This window comes from Hyaena hyaena, unplaced genomic scaffold, assembly GCF_003009895.1.
Source record: "Hyaena hyaena isolate Hyena2069 unplaced genomic scaffold, ASM300989v1 scaffold_424, whole genome shotgun sequence".
NCBI classification, from domain to species: Eukaryota; Metazoa; Chordata; class Mammalia; order Carnivora; family Hyaenidae; genus Hyaena; species Hyaena hyaena.
Window position 1 is genome coordinate 1,009,426 of NW_024081054.1, and position 25,007 is coordinate 1,034,432.

The 25,007-nt window shown below is 34.0% G+C and overlaps 1 protein-coding gene across 6 annotated transcripts in view; it reads right to left on the reverse strand.

Annotated features, from left to right (window-relative positions):
- PCDH7 (protocadherin 7) overlaps positions 1 to 25,007 on the reverse strand; it is a 420,500-nt gene that overhangs the window by 213,233 nt on the left and 182,260 nt on the right. For 3 of the 6 annotated variants that reach the window (XM_039252576.1, XM_039252579.1, XM_039252580.1), the window contains exon 2: positions 14,593 to 14,809. The exons of 1 other annotated variant lie outside the window; for it this stretch is intronic. In XM_039252576.1, coding sequence (XP_039108507.1) covers positions 14,593 to 14,809 — 217 coding nt within the window. The remainder of the gene's footprint in view (positions 1 to 14,592; positions 14,810 to 25,007) is intronic. 2 more of the 6 variants (XM_039252578.1, XM_039252577.1) reach the window with 2 other exon arrangements.

Consider the following 25,007-nt stretch of genomic DNA (forward strand, 5'->3'; position numbering starts at 1 on the left):
CTATCAAGTTTAACCAGTGAATAGAGCATCTGCTATTCATCCTTACCCTATCTTGAGTACTGTATTCCTTTAAGCAGCTCATGATATTGAGTCTATTATTCTGTTATTCTGAAGAGAAAAAAACAATCTATTAGCCTTTTCCTGATTTTTATTATATAAACACTTGACTATGTTACGTATGATATCAGGTCTCAACAATTATGTCAAACCACAATTGACAGTGATTTTTAATGATGAAATACAATATTGCTTTTCCAAAATTACCAAAAAAATGCATTGTGTTTTATAAATCACACAAATAAAAAGAGAGATTTTCACTTAATGCCCCTGAAAAATAGGTAGGGAATGGATTTACTGCCTGTCTTAGACAATGACCCAAGAAGATCAATGATTTTCTCAAAACTACATAAAAAAGAGTGCTTCTGTTAAATATAAAAGAAAACTAATTTTCTACTTAAAGATGTTTTTAAAATAGAAATAATTATACTGGCTGCAATAGGTTTCATGCACTTTGAATGCAGTAATGCAAAAATAGACCTGTGGAGCTAATAGCAAAAAAGCAAGAAAGATAAATAATAACAGCTACTATGCATTGAACACCTAGTGTTATCAGTTATTAACCATAAATTTACGTATCTTCCTCCTAGCTCCATCATCTATAAAATGCAGATAACATTACCTTCTTCAGTGATTCTACAAAGCAAATGAATATTCAGAACAGTCAGGTTAGTACTAATGTACCATAAAAGTAGTAGTTTATTATTTCAATTTTCCTTATCCTTTTTATCATTTATTTTTAGATACTTAATAAGGATACTATTTCAGCATTCCAATAAACCCTAAAATAGGCAGATCACCCACTTTATGGTATATTGTTCTTTTCTGGTGTTTCCTTGTGTGTTTATGTGTGAGAGGGGGTGAATAAGTCTATAAATTCATTTGTCTCCCACCTTGAAGATAGATCATGAGGACTTCCCTTGGAAATCTTTTCAGCTCTTTATGCTTGAATTATATTGTAATTGGGATGTTCTGTACTGTATTCTGAAAATTATCTAAAATACCCCATAAAAGTTGATTTCTACATTTACAAATATATTTGGCTTAATTAGCAGTTTAAGTGGAGAAGTGAATAAGCACTACGAGTCGGTACCTAATGAGCAGAGTCTATCCATTCTCCGTGATTGGTGAATATCTTTACAAAGCTTCTCTTACTGTCATGAATATTTGAGAGTCATCTGTAATCTCAGCATTTTAAGAACTGTTCTGCTGCTGGGCACTGAATGATCTTTAATAATTATTTGATGAATATCTTTGTGACTTACTGGTTTCTGTCATTTACTACTCTTTTACAATAAATCCAGGAAAATATATGCAGACTTCTTAAAGACAGAAGCCATTTAGCTGCAGAAAATAAATTTGAAACCAGTAATATTTTTTGTCTATGTTTTTTGCAGAATAATATGATAAATACTGACACTATTCACAGTGCATAGAGAGCCATGTGCTCTTAGCCTTGAAAACCAATAGTGATTTCAAAAGGGGCCAAGAAACAACTGACCTTTATGACAAAATATGGCCATTGAACATTTTTGTAGGCAAGAAAACAATCATGCACTTACTAAATATTATGAACATTGTAAGTTTCATTTAATGTGAAAAAGAAGCTGTAGAAGCAGAAAAAACTGCAAAGGTAAACTAGTGAACATAGTAAAGTAGTAATTTGATATAATTTTATTAAATACTAACTATCTAAAAATATATATTCAGGTATGACTTCACAACAACCTTTAAGAAAGATAGGACATGGGGCACCTGGGTGGCTCAGTCGGTTAAGCGTCCGGCTTCGGCTCAGGTCATGATCTCACGGTTCGTGGGTTTGAGCCCCATGTTGGGCTCTGTGCTGACAGCTCAGAGCCTGGAGCCTGCTTCAGATTCTGTATCTCCCTCTTTCTCTGACCCTCCCCTGCTCACGCTGTCTCTCTCTCTCTCTCTCTCTCTTTCTCTCAGAAATAAATAAAAAAACATTAAAAAGTTTTAAAAAAAGAACGATAGGACAACAATTGTTATAATTATTGTCCCCATTTTATAAGTGAGTGAGATATGTGAATTGATCCAGGTTTCCTTCTTGCAGATGTAATGGAGCTTGAATAAAGGCTTAAATTCTCAAACTTCTGGCATCTATTCTTGCCAAATGTACTTTATATATATATCTATATTATGTATATATGTATAGTAGAATATTGACATATAGAATTATTACACAGAAGAATTAAGTTAGATTTAAGAAGGACATTTTCAAATTGAAAAAATTTATAAGACAGACTCTTCTAAAAACTATCCCAGAAGGAATATGGACACTTGATAGTCTAAAAAGACTCAAATGTAATGTCTTTTGGTATAGAAAATGAATTACTTGATCCTCAAAATGTTATAGATGAGGTATTGCAAGGAGAAAATGTGCATGAGATGGCGAAGTTGGGAAAGGCAAAGAAGTAAGGTTATTAGAATGCATAAAATAATTTTTAAAAAATGAAACCTCAGAGTCAATCTGTAGGAAAGTCCTCTAATCCTCCTTCAGGAATGAAATGCCAGATAAACTCAGAACTTTTCATGTGGGTAAAGAAGAGTAATGTATTTTCACTAGCATTTTCAAAAACTTAAAAAAAAAAAACGACAACAAAGGATAAGTAATCAAGTCAAAAGTCCTGTACTTTGTGCTCTGAAATAAAATGTGGTTACTTAAGAAAAACACACATGGGGACCTCTAAACCCATGGACAATTGATAGAACTAATTTAATAGCTACTTGATCCTGGGGACATAGGTAATACTCAGACATGGGCTACAAAAGAAAAGCATGTGGGTTTGATTTCATGAAAGAGGATGAAAACAGTCTGGGGCTGAAATAGGCAGGAATTAGATTTTAGATCTTCATTATTCTGGAAGAAAGAGATGAACCAATGTTGTCCAGGAAACTAGAAGTGCCTCTCAAAATTGAATTCTCAAAGAACTAGTGAAGGCTGAACACAATTGATTACACCGAATAAAGGGGAGGAAGCTTAAGGCAAAGAACTCTGATAAAATATGGTTCTGTGTGAACATGTTGCTTCCAATCACCTGTTTAAAGATGATGATGTATGGTTAACATTGCCCTGACCAAAGTAAAGGGAAAAAATAAGAATGGGGTCCTAAAACTCAATGTCCTCAAGTATTTATATAATTGAAAATTGAATTTATTTTAGGTGGAATCATCTGAGAAATTATGACTATAGACCTAATGATTTTAAAAATTACATATATGTCTAGAAGATATTTTTGATATGCCATTTTGAATGTCAGATATCACACACTCAAGAGGTAACTATGCAAGCAACTATGCACGTAAACAATGGTTCTGATGAATAATTGGTTGAATGGTTAGGGGGTGCAAAGACACCTTACAGAATAGACCAGAAGCAAGGAACAAAATGAAGTCTGGTTATATAAGCATGCTTAAAGCTGATATTGAAAAAAATCATTTACATATTTTAAGAAAGAATATGCAAAATCCTTAAGAGATGACTTTAAAGAGAAGAGAAAACAAACAAACCACAAAAACAACAAACACAAGTTGGGACACAGCATCTAGGTTGGCACCTAGTACTAAAAGATGCCCTGAATGTAGGAAGCCAAAGCAATCTATTTTTCAGGTGATGACCCATGCGATGGTGGATGTGTTTCAGCGAACTTCAGCTAGCCTCAGTGGGTCTGGATGGCAAAGTCTCTCTTATGATTTCACCTTCACCAGGCAATCTTTCAAGAGATATGCTGCTGATTTTCCTTGGGCTCCTTTAGAGATAAAGGGTACTGTCTTGGAGAGGAAGCAGGGATTTTCCAATTTCTTGAATGGGATACTCTCCTGCTTAGAATTTAATAAACACATGGTCAATTTTGACATCAGGATCTTGTAATATTGTTGAGAACTGGTCTTGGCTTTGTACAATTCTGTGCACTGATAAAGTTTTGATTTTTAGGTTGAGAAAAAAATTCCGACTACCACCTAGAAGCCACCTGGTAATCAGAAAGATAGTCTTCCCTTGGCACACATTACATTTCCATACACTCTATTGAAAGTTTCAGGCCAACGAGGAGTGCATATACCAGGCTAAAAATGGATATTTCTAGAGACTTCTGATGAACCAAGTAGATGTATGTGTGATTAAACAGAAGTTGCATTTTATTTGAAAATTATTATGCAGCAATTGGTTAGATTATCTTGATCTGGAAGACAAGTTTTATCAATAAAGTCCCTATTCATAATTCCTACTAAGCAACAATAAACACAGAGAAAGAAGAATAAATTCATGTGACATTCATGGTTGACCTTCCTTAGATAAAAACAACATCAAAAGTAACATCTGCCTGGAAAATCATTATTAGTAAGTCTTTGCACATTTGGAGTCATTTCTTCCTTTTCATGGTATACTAGCTGTGGTATGCATCTCTGACATGAATTTCTGGAGTGTTGTTTACTTATAAAATATACTTAATTTAGGCAGTCATTGTACTCTGTTGCTCGAATTTATTTCTCAACCAAATTCTATTTTCATTATTTTCTGTTTCAAAGTATATCTATTTTCAAAATATTAACAACAATTAATAGTACTCTTATAGTGTCAGGAATCCTATAATCACAAAATAAAATTTTTGGTGATGACCAGAAAAATGTCATCAATTATTAGATCTCACCAAAAATGCAATTAATCAGGCACTATTTGAATTTCAAGCCAGTGAGAAGGACAAGGGATGGCCTAGTATAAAGTCAAATATAAAAGTTAGAGGCCAAAATTCATTTAAAAGAGTAATTAATATATTGCTCAAGGAAATGTAATAAAAGTTACTATACAGAAATTTCAGACTCTGTAGTACTTTCAGTAAATTTTATAAAAATAAGTAATAATTCTGAAGAATAGGAGCATAAGATGATAAGAAATTCATTAAGTTTGCTGTCAAGGGATGCAACCATGCCCCCGCCTCTGATTATGACATTATAATGGACTAGTTTGACCTAAAAAGAAATTATCAAGTATATTTTTACACTCCATTTCTTCATCTTCAGTTCTCATAGCTGTTTCACTCCTACTGAATCTCCATCAGAAACATTGGACCCTTAGTCCATACAACTAAATTCAACAATTATTTTGGATAACTGTGTATAGGGATTATCCCAGGTGAAGGCCCCGTCCTCAAACAGCTTACAGCACAGTGGAAGAGAAGAATATAGAGAATTACATGTCTCTTAGTTGGGTCTACTAGTGACTTTCATTATCAAGGTCTGCATGATCGTGTGTCTACTTCCTTCATCTCTGCACCACTGGACATTTGCTAACCACTACCTTCCTTATTCTAAATATCCTCTCATCCTGCCACATTTTGTTTTTGCTTTTAAAAAATATCATTCTCAGACACCTTTATTGAAACCTACTTTCCCATTAGTCTTTTATATTTCATCATTCTTTTCAGATTCTTATCATCTCTTCTTAGTGTCAAATGCTTAAGAGTTGGTCTCACTATTCCCAAGATTTCATAATCACCCGGGTGATAATGACTCCTAAGGCTGTATTTCTGCTATCTATGTATATTCCCTAACTTCAGAAGTACATTTTCAATGGTCTGCGAGATAGTGTCTGAGTTTTTTAAAGGTACTTTAAAGTTCACATGTCTTAATCAGATTCATTCTCCTGGGAATGGACTATCCTTCCCATTTTTGCCAGTTTGGCAAATAGCACCACTGTTTTCTCACCCTCTCAGATTTGTCTCCTTGGCATCATTCACTATTTTTCATAACTTTACTCATACTTCTACTTCTCAGATCTCTACTTAGCTATCCTTCAAAGCTTGGCTGTGGTTTTCATATCCCTAACTCATATCACCCTATGTTTCCAGTAGCATGCATTTAACATCTGAATAGAGCCTCTCATGTCTTTATTATTAATCATCTAACTCAGTATATGGTATTCTCCAACACGATACACAAATGATTAGAAGGCAGAGAGCATGTCTCATTCACCTTTGGATCCCTCATGGGAATTGGCATAGAGTAAATGCTCAACAAATGCTTATTGAATGCAATGAATTCTCATAATATTCCAAATTCCCTGTTCATTGTAAAAAATTTTCAGCTATGACTGCTATGACCTTTTGCTACAGTTGCTGAGTTGGTGAAATGCAGCCTCATACTGAATAAAAACAATGGGCATAATTCAGTCTAGGCAACTTCAGAGAAGCACACCACTCTCACATCATATGCGGGTCCCCTGATGACTTCATCGATGTAGATGATAAGCATTTCAGAGCAAAATTAAGATTGGAAAAGATATATTTTGCAATAGAAATGAATGAGTAGACAGTTTTTAAACAGCAGGACACTGCTCTACTATCTCTTATTACCAAAACATTATAAAACACTCGTCATAGTTTCATTTGAACACATAGTATCAAAAATACTGTTTTTTTGAGATTATTGTATTTTAGCTATTGCAAATCTATTTAAAGGAAGCATTTAAATTTTCATGAGCTAAAAATATATCCTCATTTTGAAATAAACTTTTAATTCTACTTTTTGGACAGTAATGGGAAGGCATGCAAAATAATGAGACTCATGTCAAAAAAAAAAAAGTCAACCTGTATTTAAGTAAAAATTTATCAAAAACAAGATTTAAAAACAAGGCAATCTATCATCCATATTTGATATAAAGGGAATGTGACATATAGACTAATACCCATGAACTTAACTTGAAACTTAAGATAGCAGTCACAAAACCATTTGCAACCACAACACAAGTAATGCATTAGTTTTTTTAGAGAACAAACTGAGGGTAGATGGGGCAGGAGGGGAGTGGGGGAGAGGGAAAATGGGTGATGGGCAATGAGGAGGGCCCTTGTTGGGATGAGTACTGGGTGCGGTACATAAGCCAATTTGACAATAAATTGTATTCATAAAAAATAAAGAAATACAAATAAAACATAAAAATAAAACTAATCTAATCCGATCTGTAATCTAATCTAATCATCTACTTAAGTAATATAATTGGCCTTCTGAAAAGAAATAACAATAGCTTCAAAATTTATTTACAGGCCATGATTAAGAATGAAAGGCCTTATATAAAGCACAAGTTTATTATTAATTATCCATATTTATAAGCAGAGAAAACAGAGACATAAATTTAATCTGTTCTGTAGTTTAGACCTGGATTTCATGTTTTGCCAATTTCATCACAGATAAATTCTAGAGTTTTCTAAGTAATTATATGTAGCAACAATAAGAGCAAAAGGAAGATAAAGAAAGGGAAAAAACACAATAATTCAATTAGAAAAATTAAACAAATAATTTGACTTTATTTGGTATAACACAAAGCCTCCAGGCCAATTTAATAATTATTTTAAAAAATTTTTTTAATGTTTATTATTTTTGAGCGCGAGAGAGAGACAGAGCATGAGTGGAGGAGAAGCAGAGAGAGGGAGAAACAGAATCCGAAGCAGGCTCCAGGCTCCAAGCTTGTCAGCACAGAGCCCAATGCAGGGCTGGAACCCACAAACTGTAAGATCATGACCTAAGCCTAAGTCGGCGCTCAACCAACTAAGCCACCCGGATGCCTCCAATTTAATAATTATTTTTAAGTGATGTAGAAAATGGGTGGGGAGAAAGGGAGGGTACAATGCAAATAAAATTTTAAGGCCTTCTCCCAGCCCAAGAAGTTATTTATAATGTAAAAAATTCCAGTGAGTGCATTTGAAATCATTTCATCCATCTACTTTTCCTCCCCCTTCTCCCACCGTCACTGCTCTGCCCTCCTCTAATGAGTTTCCTTCTCTCATATTAGGGACATTATTGAAATCGGGGTTGTATCGCCCCAACACAGGGACTTGTACCATCAAGTTAGAGATTCTTTCTCATTCACTTCAACTTCCTCAGAAAGTCTTGGTCATATTTTATTTTCAGTACATGTTTGTTGAACCAAATGAAGAGCCACAGATTTGTCAGTGTATAATTACCTCATTAAACAAGAGACAGGGATAATATTATTCTGCTTTGCTTTACTTAAAAAGATAATGCTTTTCTTATAAAAAAAAAAAATGCCCGCAATAGAAGAGATAACAACAGAGGGTGTTTTAGCTTCAAAGAGGAATATTGAAGTGAAACAGTTTCTCAATAAGTGGAGTAACCTCTGAGGTTGAGTGCTAACTACACTTTATAGACAAGCTCTACAGTTTTTTTGCCACATAAAAGATGCTTAAGAGTGTTCTCCTATTTCAGCAACATCAAAATTTTTTATATGTATCTCTAGGAAAAAAGTCAGAGAAGGAACAGAAGTACATAAAGACTATCTGCAAAAAAAGGATGCAAAAATATGGAGATAATACCCTAACTAACTAAGGAGCTACACATAGACTGCATTGTCTAACAAGTGTGCTGGAATTCAGATAAGCAAATGATTTGAGAGTCTGAAGGCAGCAATGACACTAACTGACCTCTAAAGTCACTTTGAGATTTGACGAGAGCTCATTCCGTCCTCAAATGTCATAAGAGCTCAGCAGAGTGATCCAGTTTTAAAGGACTGAATTAGAATAAAAAGGGTAATATGGCCACACATTTGATCAGTGTTAATTATTAACACTGAGATTAAAAAAGAAAAGGCTGAAAGTCCGGTAAGCATACTAATTGGACACTTTTTCAGCTTGTTTTCCTTGTCAGTGTGAATATTTTAGAGCAGTTCAAAGGGAAATACACACCTGAAGAATATGCATTCAACAGGAACTGAATATAAATGTAAAAACATTTTAAGTGAGAAAGGATTATAGGAAGTGATGATAACATATCCCCACCTTGAATGAGGAAGAGCACAGAGAGTGGGGTTGATTTGATGCCACAGGATAGAAACTTCCCCCTTCCTTTCGTTTCAGATCCTTGATATATTTAAACATATCTGCTCCTGGGTGTTACTTCTTGATCTCCCACAAAAATAAGAAATTGACTAAAAGGTATTCAAGGTGAGAATATGATTCTTACTGATAATTTTAGAATGCTATCTTCGTGAGACTAAACATTTTTATGACGCTTTCATGATTAAGCTATTGTGTTATGTCAAATCTACCTAAAGTCAATAATCAAAATAACTTCTCATTACTATTTGAATAATAGTGAATAATTCTATAACCAATTAATATGGTGAAATTATTGTTACTCATTATTTAATTATAAATTATTAGATGCTATTACCTCATTTAATTTCTCCCACAATAGTGTGATTTATAATTGAAGGAATCAGGACTAAGAAAGGTCAGAATACTGCACTGCTATACGAGGAAAAACCAGAATTTAAACCGATGTCATCAGATTGCAAAGCTTATTTTTTAAACTACTATATTCTACCCACAACGTTGCTTCTTCTCTAGGACAGTATCTTCTTTGGATTTTTTTAGATCGTGCTGCTCATTTACTGGAAAGCTTCAGCAGCACACGTCTTGATTGGAGACAACCTCTGTAATTACTTGCTGTCTCTAATCACCAGGAAGAAGCAGAAGTGAGTAAAGCCCTACAGAAGTGGGGGCACGATGGACTTGGGGATACTCGGCAAGCACAAAGCCATTCACAGATGGCTACAAAAGTAGAAAATGCAATCCTGTTCTGGCAACAAGAGTGCCATGCTGAAAAACACAACATGGAAATGCATCCTTTCCAGGGTATATAAGTGTCTTCCTGCCAAAAAAAAAAAAAAAAAGCAAGCCAGACATTTGTTTTGAGACATTATGCTTCTGCTATTAACAAGTATTTGTATATCTCTGGCAAAATGGGAGACACAGATTTGCTACTTAATTTAATCTACATGAAAACAGTACAAACCAATAGTGACTAGATGGGGTACCTTAAAAGTGACCCCCATTGGGAAGGTGAATTGAAAATTGGGTGGGTGGGAGAAGAGTAGAGAGACAGCTCTTTATCCCACACTCAGTGGTGAAGTTAGTCTCCATCCTCATTACTCTTGTTCATATAAAAATGGTACTTCATTTCCAATTGATATTTCACATATACCATCTTATTTCTGAAAGCAAAGTGAAAAGCACATGGCATATTCAAAATGACTTCGTGATGAGCTGTACCATGCTTTAACTATCAAAAACAATGTATTCTAAGCATTATCAAAAACATGTGGAATGAGGGGAATGAATAAAACAATGATTGAGCCTAACACATAGTTCTGAAAATGTAAGAGTTTTGAAGGGGGGGGGGCTCAAAAATATTAGTGTATAAAAATCAAAATGATCTTTTAAAAATCTGAGAACATCAAGAGGCATAAAATAAAGCTAGGCATTTAGAGTGGTCAAATTTTTTACACTATTTAAGTTTTTAAAGTCTGCCTTATAGATCAATTGCTATTTTCCAACTTTAATTTATTTCTATGTTATACTATTTGGAGGTTTACCTAGAGGAAAATATATACTGTTTTCTACCCTTTGTTCATTCTTACTCTGAGCAAAGCATATTGTCAAGCAAGAAAGTAAATGTGATTATTCTATTGTGAGACCACTTAATTACGATTAATGATCTTGAAGGGCATTACACCCAGGACAAGATCAAATCTACAGATGGCTCTAGCATGGTGTGATCTGAGGGAGGCGAGGTTCTAAAACTGTCTCCCACGTTGGCCTGCTGGGTGCCAACCTTTCTAGTCACCTAGCCAGAAATCACACAATTTCACTGAGTTGATTCTTTATCTCATACATGCATTACTACTATTAAAATGTTTTCTGGGTTGCAAGGAAGGCCCTAGAATTCTGCCCTGCTCACATTAACACAAATTTTCAAGTGCATTTGCCATCTCACTAAGAGACCCAAGTTCTTTTTCTGACTTGGAGAGTAAAACATGTAAGAAAAATGGAATAGAAGGAGAAAGTCACAGATTGTTGCATCTGAGTAAGATTTTAGACTTAATTTTGTTAACTGCCTTACAGATGATTGGAAGCAGATCCAGAAGGTGTTTGTGACCTACCCAATCATAATGGAAATATTGGGATTGGAGGTCAAATGGGGTGTTTCTTATATTTGAGTTGTTGAACACCATATATGGTTACATGATACATAACAAAGTCAAGTTAACTTGCAAATGCGATTCAGGGGTGACTGAGAAGAATAAAGTGACTATGGCATTAAGTCAAAAGTCAAGATAAACACTGACAATAGAGCTAAAGAAAAGGTTAAATACTACTCTGAAGACAACTGCCCAATGAAGATAAGGGCGAGCTCTTCCACAGTCAATTTATGCTCTTAATGTGATGATGGTTTTGAGCTTAATATTTGGTTATCACTTGAATTATGAATTCATTGCAGCAAGTTTCCAATTATTTTAACATTTAACATTACTAAACTTACTATCATGAGCTCCCTATTCTAAAATACTTTATCCCATCAGGTATGTTTCATTGAAATAATAAATAACCAATTTCCCCAGTCTTATCAAAGGATCAACATGAAATAATCATAATATTGATAATAATAAAGAGCAAAGAAAAATACATTAGTTATTTTTTCATAAGTTAATATATAATTAATAAAAAATCCTTAAAATACTTTTTAATGATATCATTTTCATTACTGCTTTGCAGAGACCCATGGATGTAAGTACCTTGGGCCTGAAATTGTTAAAATGGTGGGACTCAGTCTAATTATTAGATTCAAGTTTCACGAAATTATGTTTATTCTTACAGTGTATTCTTTTTCCTAAGCTAATGGGAGAATAAAACCTCATTCATCATTTGGCAGTAAGGTGGGTTGGATTATAGGATAAAGTTTATTTTAAAACCTATTAATCCACAGGCCCTCTTTATAAAATGGTGTTTATTACGCTAAAGTATAGAAAATAAATAAAAGCTTTTGTAAAACATAACTGCATTTCACTGCCCGTCTACTTAAAATTTCCTTTTAGTTATTTTAGTGACTTTTAGTTATTTCCTTATTCAGCATCTGTGGTAACTATTTTTATCATTAGTTTTTCTAACGTATACCCAGGTCCCATCATGACATTGGAATATTGTTTTTACAGTGGAAAATGATCTTCTAACCTTTACAATGAAAGTTAATCCAAAAGTCAGTTTTAACTACATTACTTCACATAGGTTAAAATTCAAGGAAAATATTTGAGGTAATAATAATTAGGAACTAAGACAGCATCCAAAATGGTATTTTCATGGAAAATCCAATACAAATCCTGATTAAAACCCAACCAAGCAAAATGCTGCAGATTACCTGGATTCCAATTAAAGGTGACAAATGAATACTTGACAGGTTTCAATTCCAATTCTATTTATGTCAGAATGATCCATTAGTATTGAAGATGAAATTACCAGAGTTCAAGCAATACAATTGTACTTTATGACTAGATAGCAGTCTGAAAACTTGGACCCAACAAAACTTATTCAAATGCCAACTGCTACATTTGGATCACCCAAAGTGAATCATATCTCCTGTCATTACCTATAGATCAGGGCTACCATGAATCATGGCTAGTGGATGACAAATGATTATATAAAACTGAATTTCAAGTGTCAGTTACACACAAAATCAGAAAAATCAGTTATATTATAATAGTCTTTGCTGTTGACAAGACTGAAAACATGGTTATAAAAAATAACTAAGCACCTTATTTGGGGAATGCTTGTCAGTAAACTTTCTGATTTCTTAACACGCTCACCTGTTAAGTTTTCCATGACATGTATGTTTCCTCAAAAGTAACCGATAATGTGTTTGTCATATATAATTGTTTACTCATCATTTCTTTCTTATTTTAAAGGTCGAACCCCCTTAAACTCAAAAAAACATAAAAATAACATTAAAATGTGATTATAATGCCAATGAGACAAATTCCTTTCTGTTAATATAGCTGACATCCAAAAATAAAGACTTAATTATACATGTATTGTTTAGAGCGAGATAAATCTTTCTTCAAACACAAATAAAATTGTAACATCAAAAACTAATCACAGATATAGGAGGAATGTCCTTAAATTAAAGCAATCCTGCCTTCTTAGGTATGTGTATGTATAATATTACTATAGCATCTTAACGTAGCTTTTACTTTTGTTCAAAGCATTTCAAACATATTTGCCTTAGAAATATATATTCATCAGCAGTGCAATTTATGCCAGAATTTTAGTGTCATTTAAAATGATACTAAAAAAAGTTAATTCTTAAAAACCACATCAAACTCCCATCCATATAAGCATACACCACCATACACACAGATAAGCATGCCTTTATAGCCATAAGGCAAAATGCCATATAACTCTGATGGTTCATCAAGAGGGATATCAATCAGCAGATCCTAATATCATATCTTCTCACCCAGATAACAACATAGAAAAATAATTGTTTAACATGATTTAGTTTAGCCATAATTTCACTTGGGCTCATTTATCATCTATTACTCTCTAAGGTTGGATTTTAATATTCATAGGTAAACTTCCAGAAAAAAATCAGACTTCCCTGCATTAACATGCTCTATTTGCATACCATCACTAAAGAAACCAGTATATAACAAAACTTAGAACGTCTTATTTCACTTTGGGGATGGGATGGCGAAAGGCAAATCCATTTCCAGTGTTCATCAGAGATAAAATGTGTGCGATCTCTCTTCCTTCCCCTACGTATAACCAAATCTCTTTTTATGTTTGAAATAATAATAAAATTAGTATGAACTTTACTGTTTCATTATTTGGCACAAACCTATTCCTAAAACATTTACTCATAGCCTGAAGTCCAAAAAATAAATCACCTAATTGTTTTGGGAGACATAAACAAATGTGAAAGGTTTATAAGAACTATCTGCAACCTAACTTTGCAACATAAAGAAAGTGTTGAGAAGGCCAACTGCGGTCATTATGAGAATCATCTCACAAAAGGGTAAGAATACGGAGTCCTAAAATTTGCTTTCTTCTCTTTCCCTTGCACAAAAATGAGAAAAAAAAAAAAAAGAAAATCTTACAGTTAAAAGACAGGGGAGTTCTAATAGTATTTACAATCTATTTTTTGAGAATAAGATAACATTGTTTTCCTTGTTTGACTCCATTTCAGCATCACTCAAAATGAGAGGTTCCAAAATGCTTTCCTAAATACCTCAGAAAAGAAAGAATTGAGCAAAGCGTGTTTATTTTCATCTCCTTTCACTGAGGCTGGACGATTGCAGTTGAAGAAATAGTTGCATGACAAAAATGAATAGAAGAAAACAATAACACAAGACCTTTTTCAGCTGCTATTGTTTAGGTATTATGAATTAACTTAGGTTTTTTTTTCATAGAAGGTGCTACTCTGATTTATTTGTAAATGTGTTTACTTCTGACAGCCTGTTTTAAAATGATGGTGCAAGTTTGGTGAATTTTATCTATACAGTTATGTTTCTTTATTGGGTATTTCTGGACTTTAGCAAATATTTATTTTTTTTTTTAGGTACAATAGTTTTAGTGTCAGCTATTTTATTTTGGATTTAGACTGAGCCTCGCGAGTCTACGTTTCATGGCTCACTAGCGTGATTGTGTGTGTGGATGCTGTGTTTGTCCCTACCATTTTCCATATGCTCTGCCTCACCAACACTGCCATCCGGCGTGGTCCTTTCGTAGCTGTCCTCTGGGAGTGGAAGGGCACCCAGCCTTGGCCCTGATGAACTCTTACTGCTTGGTGTCTCTGACTCCTCCAGCCCGCTGTCATAGCAACTCTGCAGTGACCCCTGATGTGGGTCCTGAGGCTGACTCACAACAGAAAACGTCACTCTACGAAACGGCTGCAAAAGAAAAGATTCTGAATGTCACCAAAGTATCAGATTGTAAATGATCTTATTACAAAATACATAAATCACATATATCAAGGACTACTGGCGACTCATTCAATACAAAATGGTTAGAGATGTTCACATCTATTTGGTTAACTGTATTATCTGAGGCAGTGATTAGAATTTCCAGAATAAAATGGAAAAAAAAAAACCTGGAAATTCCGTTTCTGAAACAGAGATAAGAAAACAGCAATTTCACTAAAATACACATTTGACTCTATGTTAGTACCAAGTATTCAACCTTTTTCTGTTCTGTAGTCTTCACTTCAAATATGCTTTTCACATATAGACTCTGTTAACAAGCGTCACTGATTTGGGAAGGCACTACATATTGAACTAATCATCGCAGGAATTCATTTTTTTAGTTTCTTTAACCACGGAATAGAAAATAAACCCAAAGCTTAATTGTATGTGTTACTGTGACTGTTTATAGTTTGTTCAACAAAAGTTACGTCATGTACAGCTTTTAAATTGTAATTTTAAAGCATCGTAAATTTTTATCCAGTTGGATCCCACCATCGACTCTGACACTGAAGTTGGCTGCACTGAAGATTTACTATGTATGGAATTTACAGTCTATTGTAACTACCAAATAAAACAAAAAGAAATTAGGCTCATTAAGGGAACAAACTAATGCCATGCATTGATAGGGTTCTGTACATAACAGTCAGGGAAACAAAGAAAAACAATAAAGAAAGGTTCTGTAATATCTGTATGAGATTATTCTTGGCAATAGTTGTAGCCATTAAAAACTTGTGTATGACTTGAAAATGGAATAAATGTAATTATTAAAAACTTGTGTATGACTTGAAAATGGAATAAATGTAATTATTAAACCTACAACTCAGACTGGTTCTTTTTAATATAAGGTTTATACATAAAAATGTTGCCAGAAAATAGTGAGAAAGGTAAAAAAAAAAAAAAAAAAAAACCTTTAATGCACTTTTATAGCTTGAATTCTAATGGTACAAATCACTAGCCATGACAGGGACCAAGCTACACATGTAGGTTATTAAAGAGAAATCTAAGAAGAGTTACAGTATTTCCTACAAATTTATTGAAACTGAGTTCACTAAATATAAATACGTACTTCCACAAATCTCCCCTTTATTTTATCTCAAAACACTGGCCAGGAATATTATCCATTATTAGTATTTCTAACCCAGCATCTTGCCCTCCAAGTACCTATTTGTACTTTATAAAATTCTATTATTCATTCTAATTAAAAATCAAACTTTTAGAACCACTGAATCTTATTATGAAGGGAAAACATTTATCCTCTTTATAATGTTTCACTGAATTGGAACTAAAGTATTTTAAAACAATTATGAAATATTTCTAGTGCAAATAGTATATACATCATGGCCCAAAAGTTACTGGCAATAAACTCTAGACACATTACTCTTATTTCATGAATAATTCTATTTCTTCACAAGAGTATGATTGTGATGTTTTAACACACATTTAAGTAAATATAGAACCAATTTGTATTTACTATGTTGTATCTAATGTGCACATATTTTTAAATTATTTTTTCTATTTATCATTCCCAGTTGACTGCAAATTATCTGGATTTCTTCAGTCTCATCTCAGAAGCAAGGCCACTCACAGTTTCCTAAAACCACACTGTTCTGCCCAAAGAAAATATTCAGTGAACACTATTGAAAAATAAGCTCTAAATGACAATGTTGAATTTAGGAAAGAATACTAATGGTCATTCAGACACATCACTTCAAGTCATAGCAATGGGGCACACACGCACTCACACACATGCACGCACGCACACAGAAAGGAGTGTCAAATGTTGCTTTTGATTCTATTTTAGTGATTCTCAAGTCTTTTAGGAACAATCTTCATTAAGCCAAGAAAGATCAACATGAATACAGAAACACTAATACAGACTAATACATTGACAAAGGAAACTAGATAATAAATTATGAGAAATGTTATTCCATTTAGATATAAAAATAGAAAAGATGGTGAGGTTTATGTGATGGTAGTAAACTCAGAATCTGTAATTAGGGGCGCCTGGGTGGCTCCATTGGTTAAGCGTCCGGCTTTGGCTCAGGTCATGATCTCGCGGTTCGTGGATTCGAACCCCGCTTTCAGCTCTGTGCTGAGAGCTAGCTCAGAGCCTGGAGCCTGTTTCAGATTCTGTGTCTCCCTCTCTCTCTGACCCTTCCCTGCTCGCGCTCAATCTCTCTTTCTCTCTCAGAAATTAAAAGAAAAAAACATAAAAAAATTTTAAAAAGAATCTGTAATTAAATGCTGGTTCCATTAAAGTAGGAATAGGACAACACAGTGGTGATAGGTTATGTTTGTAATGAAAAATGTCAAAAATGAGATAATTATTTTTCTATTGTGCACAGTATAACACCTTCTATAAATCTGTGTATCCTGTGAGTATTTTAATTTGCATGAATTATTTTAGATTACATATTAAATTTAATGGTGAAAGGAAAGATGTTTTAAATTTAAAATACTAAAATCTATTTATATAATAACAAATGTCTAAATTCATGAATAGTTCTTTGTTGTATAAAAAAATAAAACAACAACAACAACAAAATACCTAATGGATGAAACAAAAGTAATTGGCAATAAAAATCCAAAATAGAGAATATCACACAATGGATTTTTTAAAAATCCCATCTATCATATTTTAATGTTTATTTATTTTTGAGAGAGAGACAGAGAAAGAGAGAGTTCACAAGTGTGGAGGAAAGGCAGTGAGAGAGGGAGACACAGAATCCAAAGCAGGCTAAAGTAGGCTTTGAGCTGTCAGCACAGAGCTTGACACACGGCTCAAAATCATGAACCATGAGATCATGACTTCAGCCAAAGTTGAAAGCTTAACCTACTGAGCCACCCAGGTGCCTCCATCCATTTTTAACCACATTTAAAAATATTCCATCACAATTCAACAATTCAAACAATATCAGTATTATATTACTATTTCAAGCTCTGTTTCAATAATTTTTTGAAAACAAAATTCTTATGGCAAAGTAGTTAAGTTCGCTATGTGAACAAATTAGTGCAAAATCCTAAACTCTGAGGGAGAACCCATTAATGCAATGGTTAAGGTTTTATTCCAATGGTAAATCAGACATACAGACTGGATAGATAGATAGATGATAGATAGATGATAGATGATAGATAGATCGATAGAGAATAGTAGATAGATAGTAGATAGAAATAGACAAATAGATGGGCAGACAGACAACTATTTACATACAATCATTCATTATCAGTTTGGGTCTATTGAGAAGATATGTTTTATAGCAGACGTTAAGATGCAGAATTCATATTTTTTTATAGATTCTAGAAATGCCAACTCAATAAAAAATGTAAAGCACTGTGTTGACTGTGTGGCATGACAGAGAGAATTAATTTGCATTATATATGTAACCATCACTTCGTTAATTATTGATACTCTGAAGTAGAGTGGTTTCAGTGGGGATGCTTTACCCTAGGTGTGCCTTAGAACGGCCCAGAGAACTTGTCAAAAAACACAAAGCCAGTACCGGGCTTCAACTCAAACCCAGTGAATCAGCATTCAGAGTGAGAATGGATATCAGTAGTTTGAAAAGTCCTTCTGGGTAATGAAGAGGCACAGAGAAGAAGGAGAAACCCTTCAACTGAAGGCAGTCAAAAGGACAAACTGCCCCAGGAAGCCAGGTGTTCCTTTAAGTATTCTTCGATAGAGTTTTTATGGAGAGTGAGTAGAACCATGGGTCCATCTTGAGATGCAAAAATATGGACGTGAAGACATCTAGTGACCTGAAGTGTTTGAGCTTTGTGTTTTTCTGTCCAGGGTAATAAATGATTTCTTGTCTTGCAAAGACAAGCTGGTCTTTCTAAAAAAGGAAAAACCACAAGAGGGGGAGAAAAAAATGTCAGCCTTGATAGCACATTGAATTTGTGAAGATGTGTTCGAAAATTAAATAAATAATGCAAGAAAAAGGTCTACAAGAAAAGTATTCCAAAAACTGTGAGTGGAAAATGCCTGACAATTACATACAAGAGGGAGTGGTAAAGATTTTCTGGAGGCAAATGACTGATCTAACTGAGTAAGTGAGATTAAAGATATGTTTTGACCATTTTGCACAAAGGAGTAGGAAGAAGTAATGTTGAAGGCAGAGAATTCTGCCAAGAAAATGTGAACTATGGAGAAACAACAATGGCAATGGACAGCAAGACCATTATAATGTCTGGATGCTTGGATTTAGTCATTGTTTCACTCTACCTACATTTGCTTTGTATTCATTATCTCTCAGGGCTTCAAGGATGTCCCAACATTGGTTTTACAAATTAAAAAAACCTGAGAATCATATAGGTGTATATACAAAAATGGATCAAATATAATAAGATTAGGTTTCCGCTAAAACTGAGATACAAAAATATGCCATGAAACTTGCTTAGGATTTAGAGCAGGTATTGCAAAAGAAGAGTTCGTGAGTTGAGACTTCTAAAAGAATTTTGATACATAACATATATTTGAAGATCAAATATAGATTTTATATTTGGGCCATCAGGAAAAAAAAAAGATGGTGGATAAGAAAGCCATATCACTTTTGAAACTTAGAAGTCTTGGAGGGAGATCACTTTTGGAACAAAAGAAAATCCTATATGATCAAGGCATCAGAGACATGGAGAAGAATTATGACTACCATATGCCCACTGGATTCATCCATAGGTCACGGTTACCTTAAAATCTCCAAACTCTGGAGAATAACTTTGTGAGATTAGACCAAAGGAAATAAAAGATCAATCTGTAAATATATGGAGAAATTGAGAAAGTAGAGATAGGTTACTAATTTTTAAAATAGGACATAAGAGGATTACAGTTAAACAAAAAAAAAGTTTGTGTAAAGGGTTTTATTCATTTATGCATATTTTTATATTTCTTCATTTTTACTGAAAGCATCAGCTTTAAGGTCTTTTGAAGGGCACAGCAAAAAGCCTCATAACATAAGGTGCAATAGGAATGAATGAAAACAGAGAAATAAGTAAACTAAGAATTAAGAGAGAAATTAAATTAAAAATAAAATTATAAAGGCAAGATAAACAATAAAACATCAGGAATAGCATGAAGAATAGGATGTATGGTGTGTGTGTGCATAATGAGAAAAAAAATGGCATATTAAAAATGACAGAAAAAAGAAAGGATTTTATTCCAAACAACCCTGTAGTTTCACTATTGTCCTCAGTCAAGTTAGCTGACCTTTCACTTTTCTTGCCTCAGGCCCCGGGTCTAAAATGGAGAAAATAATACTTGGCCCCTACTAACTTAAATTCTCTGAGAAATAATGAGATGGTTTATTAAAAAAAAAAAAAAAGCCTTAAGCTCCCTCAAAGATATATACTATAAAAGGTATCATACCTCAGGCCAAAGTTACATACCTAGAGTGATATCTTTTATTATGTTTTATGGTTACGTTTTTTCCTTTTCTTGTCTGTTTATTTTTGTTTTGTTTTGTTGCTATTGTTGTTGTTTTAACATTAAACTGGTTCAGGAATTCTCAAAGTTACTAAATAGAATTTTAAAAACGCATATGAAATTTTAAACCTAAATCTGTTAATGCAGTGCTTTTATTGTTCAAAATGCAAGTTATTTGTAAAATAAATATGTGCATACAATGATGCCATTTTTTCAAAAGGTGTTTGAATCTAATCATCTGTTGGACATGAATTTCTCTGTGGTCACTTATTTCAGAATGTCATTTATCAGCTAATTTTCCCCCCAATTATGACACAGAGGAGAATTTCACTTGAAGACACATCCTGCCATAAGGACTTTTCAGATATTTTAGAGGTTGTTACAAATACATTCAGAGGTAACTGCAGATAGTGTGCAGTCCCTAAGGCCCTGGATGTATCTTCAGTATCCTAGGCTCCAGCTGATGGAAAAGCATCAGAGTTGACATTGCTTTAAAGTCCTATAGACTTAGAATAAGCATTCTCCATTCTTTATATAATTTTCTTCACTTCGTTTCCTGAAAATCTAGAGGTCCCATAGGAAATGGGCAGAAACGTAATGGAGAGGTCTTCTACCTTCTATATGCATGCTGTGGGGGACCCAAGATGGCTGCCTTTTTCTTCCCTCCGCTATTTTTTGGAAATGCTCATGAGTCCCTGGGTAAGAGGTGTATGAATGCAGTAAACATGTCCATATAAGATTAATCTCACAGACTAGAAAGGGAAAACACAGACTATAAGGATTTAAATTTGGTACTGTGGGGTACACAGTGTAATGTATTCAATAAATGCATTTGCTCTTTAATGTTTTTGATACTCCATTTTTTCTGGAAAATGTGAACAGATGCTAAAACTGATAAATCAGCAAACTTAGGATTAGAAGAAAGATAACCTGCTTGATGAGGAAGGGAGTTAGACTACATCCTTATCTTTCCTTCCTCCCTCCCTCCCTCCCTCCCTCCCTTCCTTCCTTCCTTCCTCTGAGAGAGAGAAAAAGTGAACTTAAGAAGGATAGGAGCATAAAGAGAGAGAGAACCCTATGCAGGATCCACACCCATCACAGAGCCCAATGCAGGGCTCAATCTCACAGCCATGAGAGCATGATGATCGTCAATCAATAGTCAGATGCTCAATGATGAGCCACCCAAGCACCTCTAGACTATATTTTGATTACAGAAATAAAGCTTGTGTTCTAATGACATTATGTCAATGGGCGGTAAAGCATTCATGAAGAGGAAATGTGGTGGACATTTGATTCATTATTCTTTTTTCTAAAATTGCATCTCTATAATTGATAATACATACTGCCAAACAGTAAACCTAAATCTAGGCAGTATAACAGATTTGCAGGTCACACGGAAGTTACCACAATTTGTACTTCAAATATGAACTGGGACCAGATTTCACCCAACTCTTATTCAGAGTGTTCAAAGGAGGTCAAGTCAATACATTTCACATTCATAAGAGGATTGAAGCAATTTTCTAAAAAGAAGGGTTTTTTGTTTTTTTTTTTACTCTCTAGAAAGCCGATGTCGAGTTTTACTAAAAGTATGATAACCGCCTCAATTTCTATTTTATCTTGCAGATTCATTATTTTTTTTATTTTAGATAGTCATAAACCACTCCCTTTTTTAAAGTATTGGCATAGTAACATAGTATTTGTAACTTGAAAGATTGAGAAAATTAATTTTGAAATGAATATGCTGTTTTAGTTTCAGAAATCAATCACTGTCAAATATATATGACATCACTAGGGGCTACCCATTAAAAAACTCATGAAGAAGTCCATCGATAGTTCTAAGAAAAGCAATAGAGGCCACATGCATATTTACAAAGAGATGGATATTTACTATTCATTCTTAATTGTTGATTGATTTAAAAAGTGACTATCATACCATAAAAGCATATTTTATGGCCCATAATCAGACATATTTAAAGGAATTTGTCTTCTACCTACATTAGCAAAATCTTCTAAGTTACACCTGCAAAATAAAAACTTGTTTCCTTTGATAGACAGCAGCCAGTTTAGAATATGGTAAACAACTGAGGTGAATTTCAGAAATATCCTGCCACACAAACTACTTCCAGTAAAAGAGAAAACATAACACTGGGGAAGAGTGCAGGAACTTTCCCTGTCGGAGTCCACGTCTTATAACCTATTGACACCATGTTTATGGGGATTTTGTTTGCTAGAGGATAGGATCCTAGGGATGCGGTGGAAAGAACTTCAGGTTAAATCCCTCTCCTTGTTGAATACTGCTCTGCGTCTTACAGACAACTTTATTGAGAACTTTAAATCTGCACCTTCCTTTTTAGCTTCAGTAGTTTCTTCATAAATCGTCTTCTTATCTGAAACTCACATACAGCTGTCTCAGTCACATCAATTATTTCTGAATGGGCTGAAAAGGCTTTTTTATTTTTTCCAATTCACTTAGTTACGACCATCAAACAGACTTCTAATGACTCTCTTTGTCAGTTATAAAGCATTAAAACAGTCTTGGAGCAGAACATTACAGCATTCATAAGGAACACTACATTTTATTTTTAAAGAGGATCTATCTGAGCCTGTGAGATCTTTCTTGCAAAGACACAGGTACTTGATAATCTACAAACATTTTTCAACTGACGTCAATGGTTACTGCACAAACATATCTAGGATTCCATAGTGCCTTAGATGGAATATGTCTGGCAGGACCTTCAAACGAACTTTAATCAGATCTTTTAAACTTTTTAGGGGCATCTTCTCTTCCTCACATCTCAACATTTTTCCGTACTTCAAACAGTTTTTCTTTCTTTCAAGTCAATAGCAGATGAAAGGATATTAAAAAGTAACATGTTGAAACATTTGGACTAGGTAATTAAAACACTCATTGGGGAAGAAGTAAAATAACTGTATTCATTTCTTTTGACTTGCATGCAATTATATATTTGACATTGTTGTTTATGTTTGTCCTATACAGATTGAGGATGCAGTTGATACTTTATAGTTCTTAGTCCAGTAGATAATAAACTACTTAATATTGCAAAAGAACAGAAATATCAATATTAAAATAGTAGCTGCTACGTACTGGAAAAGTGGTGGAAAAGTGCAATGTTATCACTTCTCATTTCATCCCTACATGGGTCATATTATATTCTGATTTTGCAAATGAGAAAGAAAAAGAGGTAATGAATTTCAGGATTTACTGCAAGAACTGCTGTAGTCTAAAAATACAAGAGTCTTCTTCTCCCCCCACCCCCCACCCCGCCAATGAAAAATGTCAGGAAACAGAATAGCCAAAGCCTAAATTTCTTAGTAAATGCGTGCAAACTTTTTTTTTCCCCTAAAACTGTTAAAATAGATATTATGCTCTCAAACACAAATGGTGGGCCCTCTACATTGTGGGCACAATTGTTTGATCTACCTTTTGCTCTATTTACTATTTGCCCTGTTTACTGATTGATCTATCTTTTTCTCTATTTACTGTCCATTGACACCTAGTCCCAGATTAGCAAACTTTTTCCGTTAGGAGCCAGAAAGTAAATAGTTTAGGCTTTGTAGGTCACAGGTCTCTGCCATCACTACTCAACGCTGCTGTGGTAGTGCAAAAAAAAGCCACTGAAGATACATAAATGAATGAATATGGCCATGTTCCAATGATACTTTATTTATGGAAATCGTAATTTGAATTTCATATAATTTTTGCATTCTGTGAAACGTTATTTTTAAATTTTTGCAATGATATAAAAATGTAAAAAAATTAAATGCAAAAAGTACAATTTTCCTGTTGTATTAACATTTTTAAACATTGTCACGGACTTTCCAAGTACTGTGTAAATTCCCCATCAGCAATGTTTATCCATTATATCTCTGTTTCAATGACACTGCCTTGAAAGTAGTTTATATTCAATTGTCATTTATTGATATGTTTTGTTTGATATTTCTTGTCCTTTACGGAAATAACTCTGAACTGGTGAATCAAGAGAACTGGATTCAAGTACTGCCTCTGGTAGCAAGTATGAAATATGGGGAAATGACTAATCTTTCAGCTTTTGTATGTTTGACCTTGAAATGAAGAAGTTATAGCAGATGATATTTAATATCTTTTCCAGTTCCTTAATTCTTTGAAACTGTAGAAGCTAGGTGTGTTGGATCAGTGAATAAATCAGTTGAAACCAGCAATTTTAAGGTAAACTTTGCTCACACATTAAGAAATTCCTTAGAACACTGCATCTTGGAATGCATTTAGTCATCAAATCAAGATCATGAACAAAAATATGCATGATAATCAAACATCTTAGTCAATTACCTTAATGAAAAGTTACAAAAATGGTAAGGTTCCCTCAGGCTTACCATTTTTCGTGAAAAAGTAAAGACATTCATCTGAGATGTCAGCAAATGGAATACGTTTGCCTATCACCTCCCTATCCTTTGAAATCGCCTCTTTTGTATTCTCTTTTCACTGAACCACATAAAAATGTTGAGTTCCTACTGTGTGCTATAGACTGTGAGCTCTCACTCATTTCTCAAATGTGTGATGCAAATAGCAGAGTTTGGCATGAAACAGAACGGCAAAAGCATGCTGAGCCATGATTAGATTGCACCTCCTACTTCATTTGAGACCCTACTCAGTCTCTTGTAAGTTTCTATGTTTACACTCACAGAGAAGCAGGAAGGCAGGGGGAGTCCTAG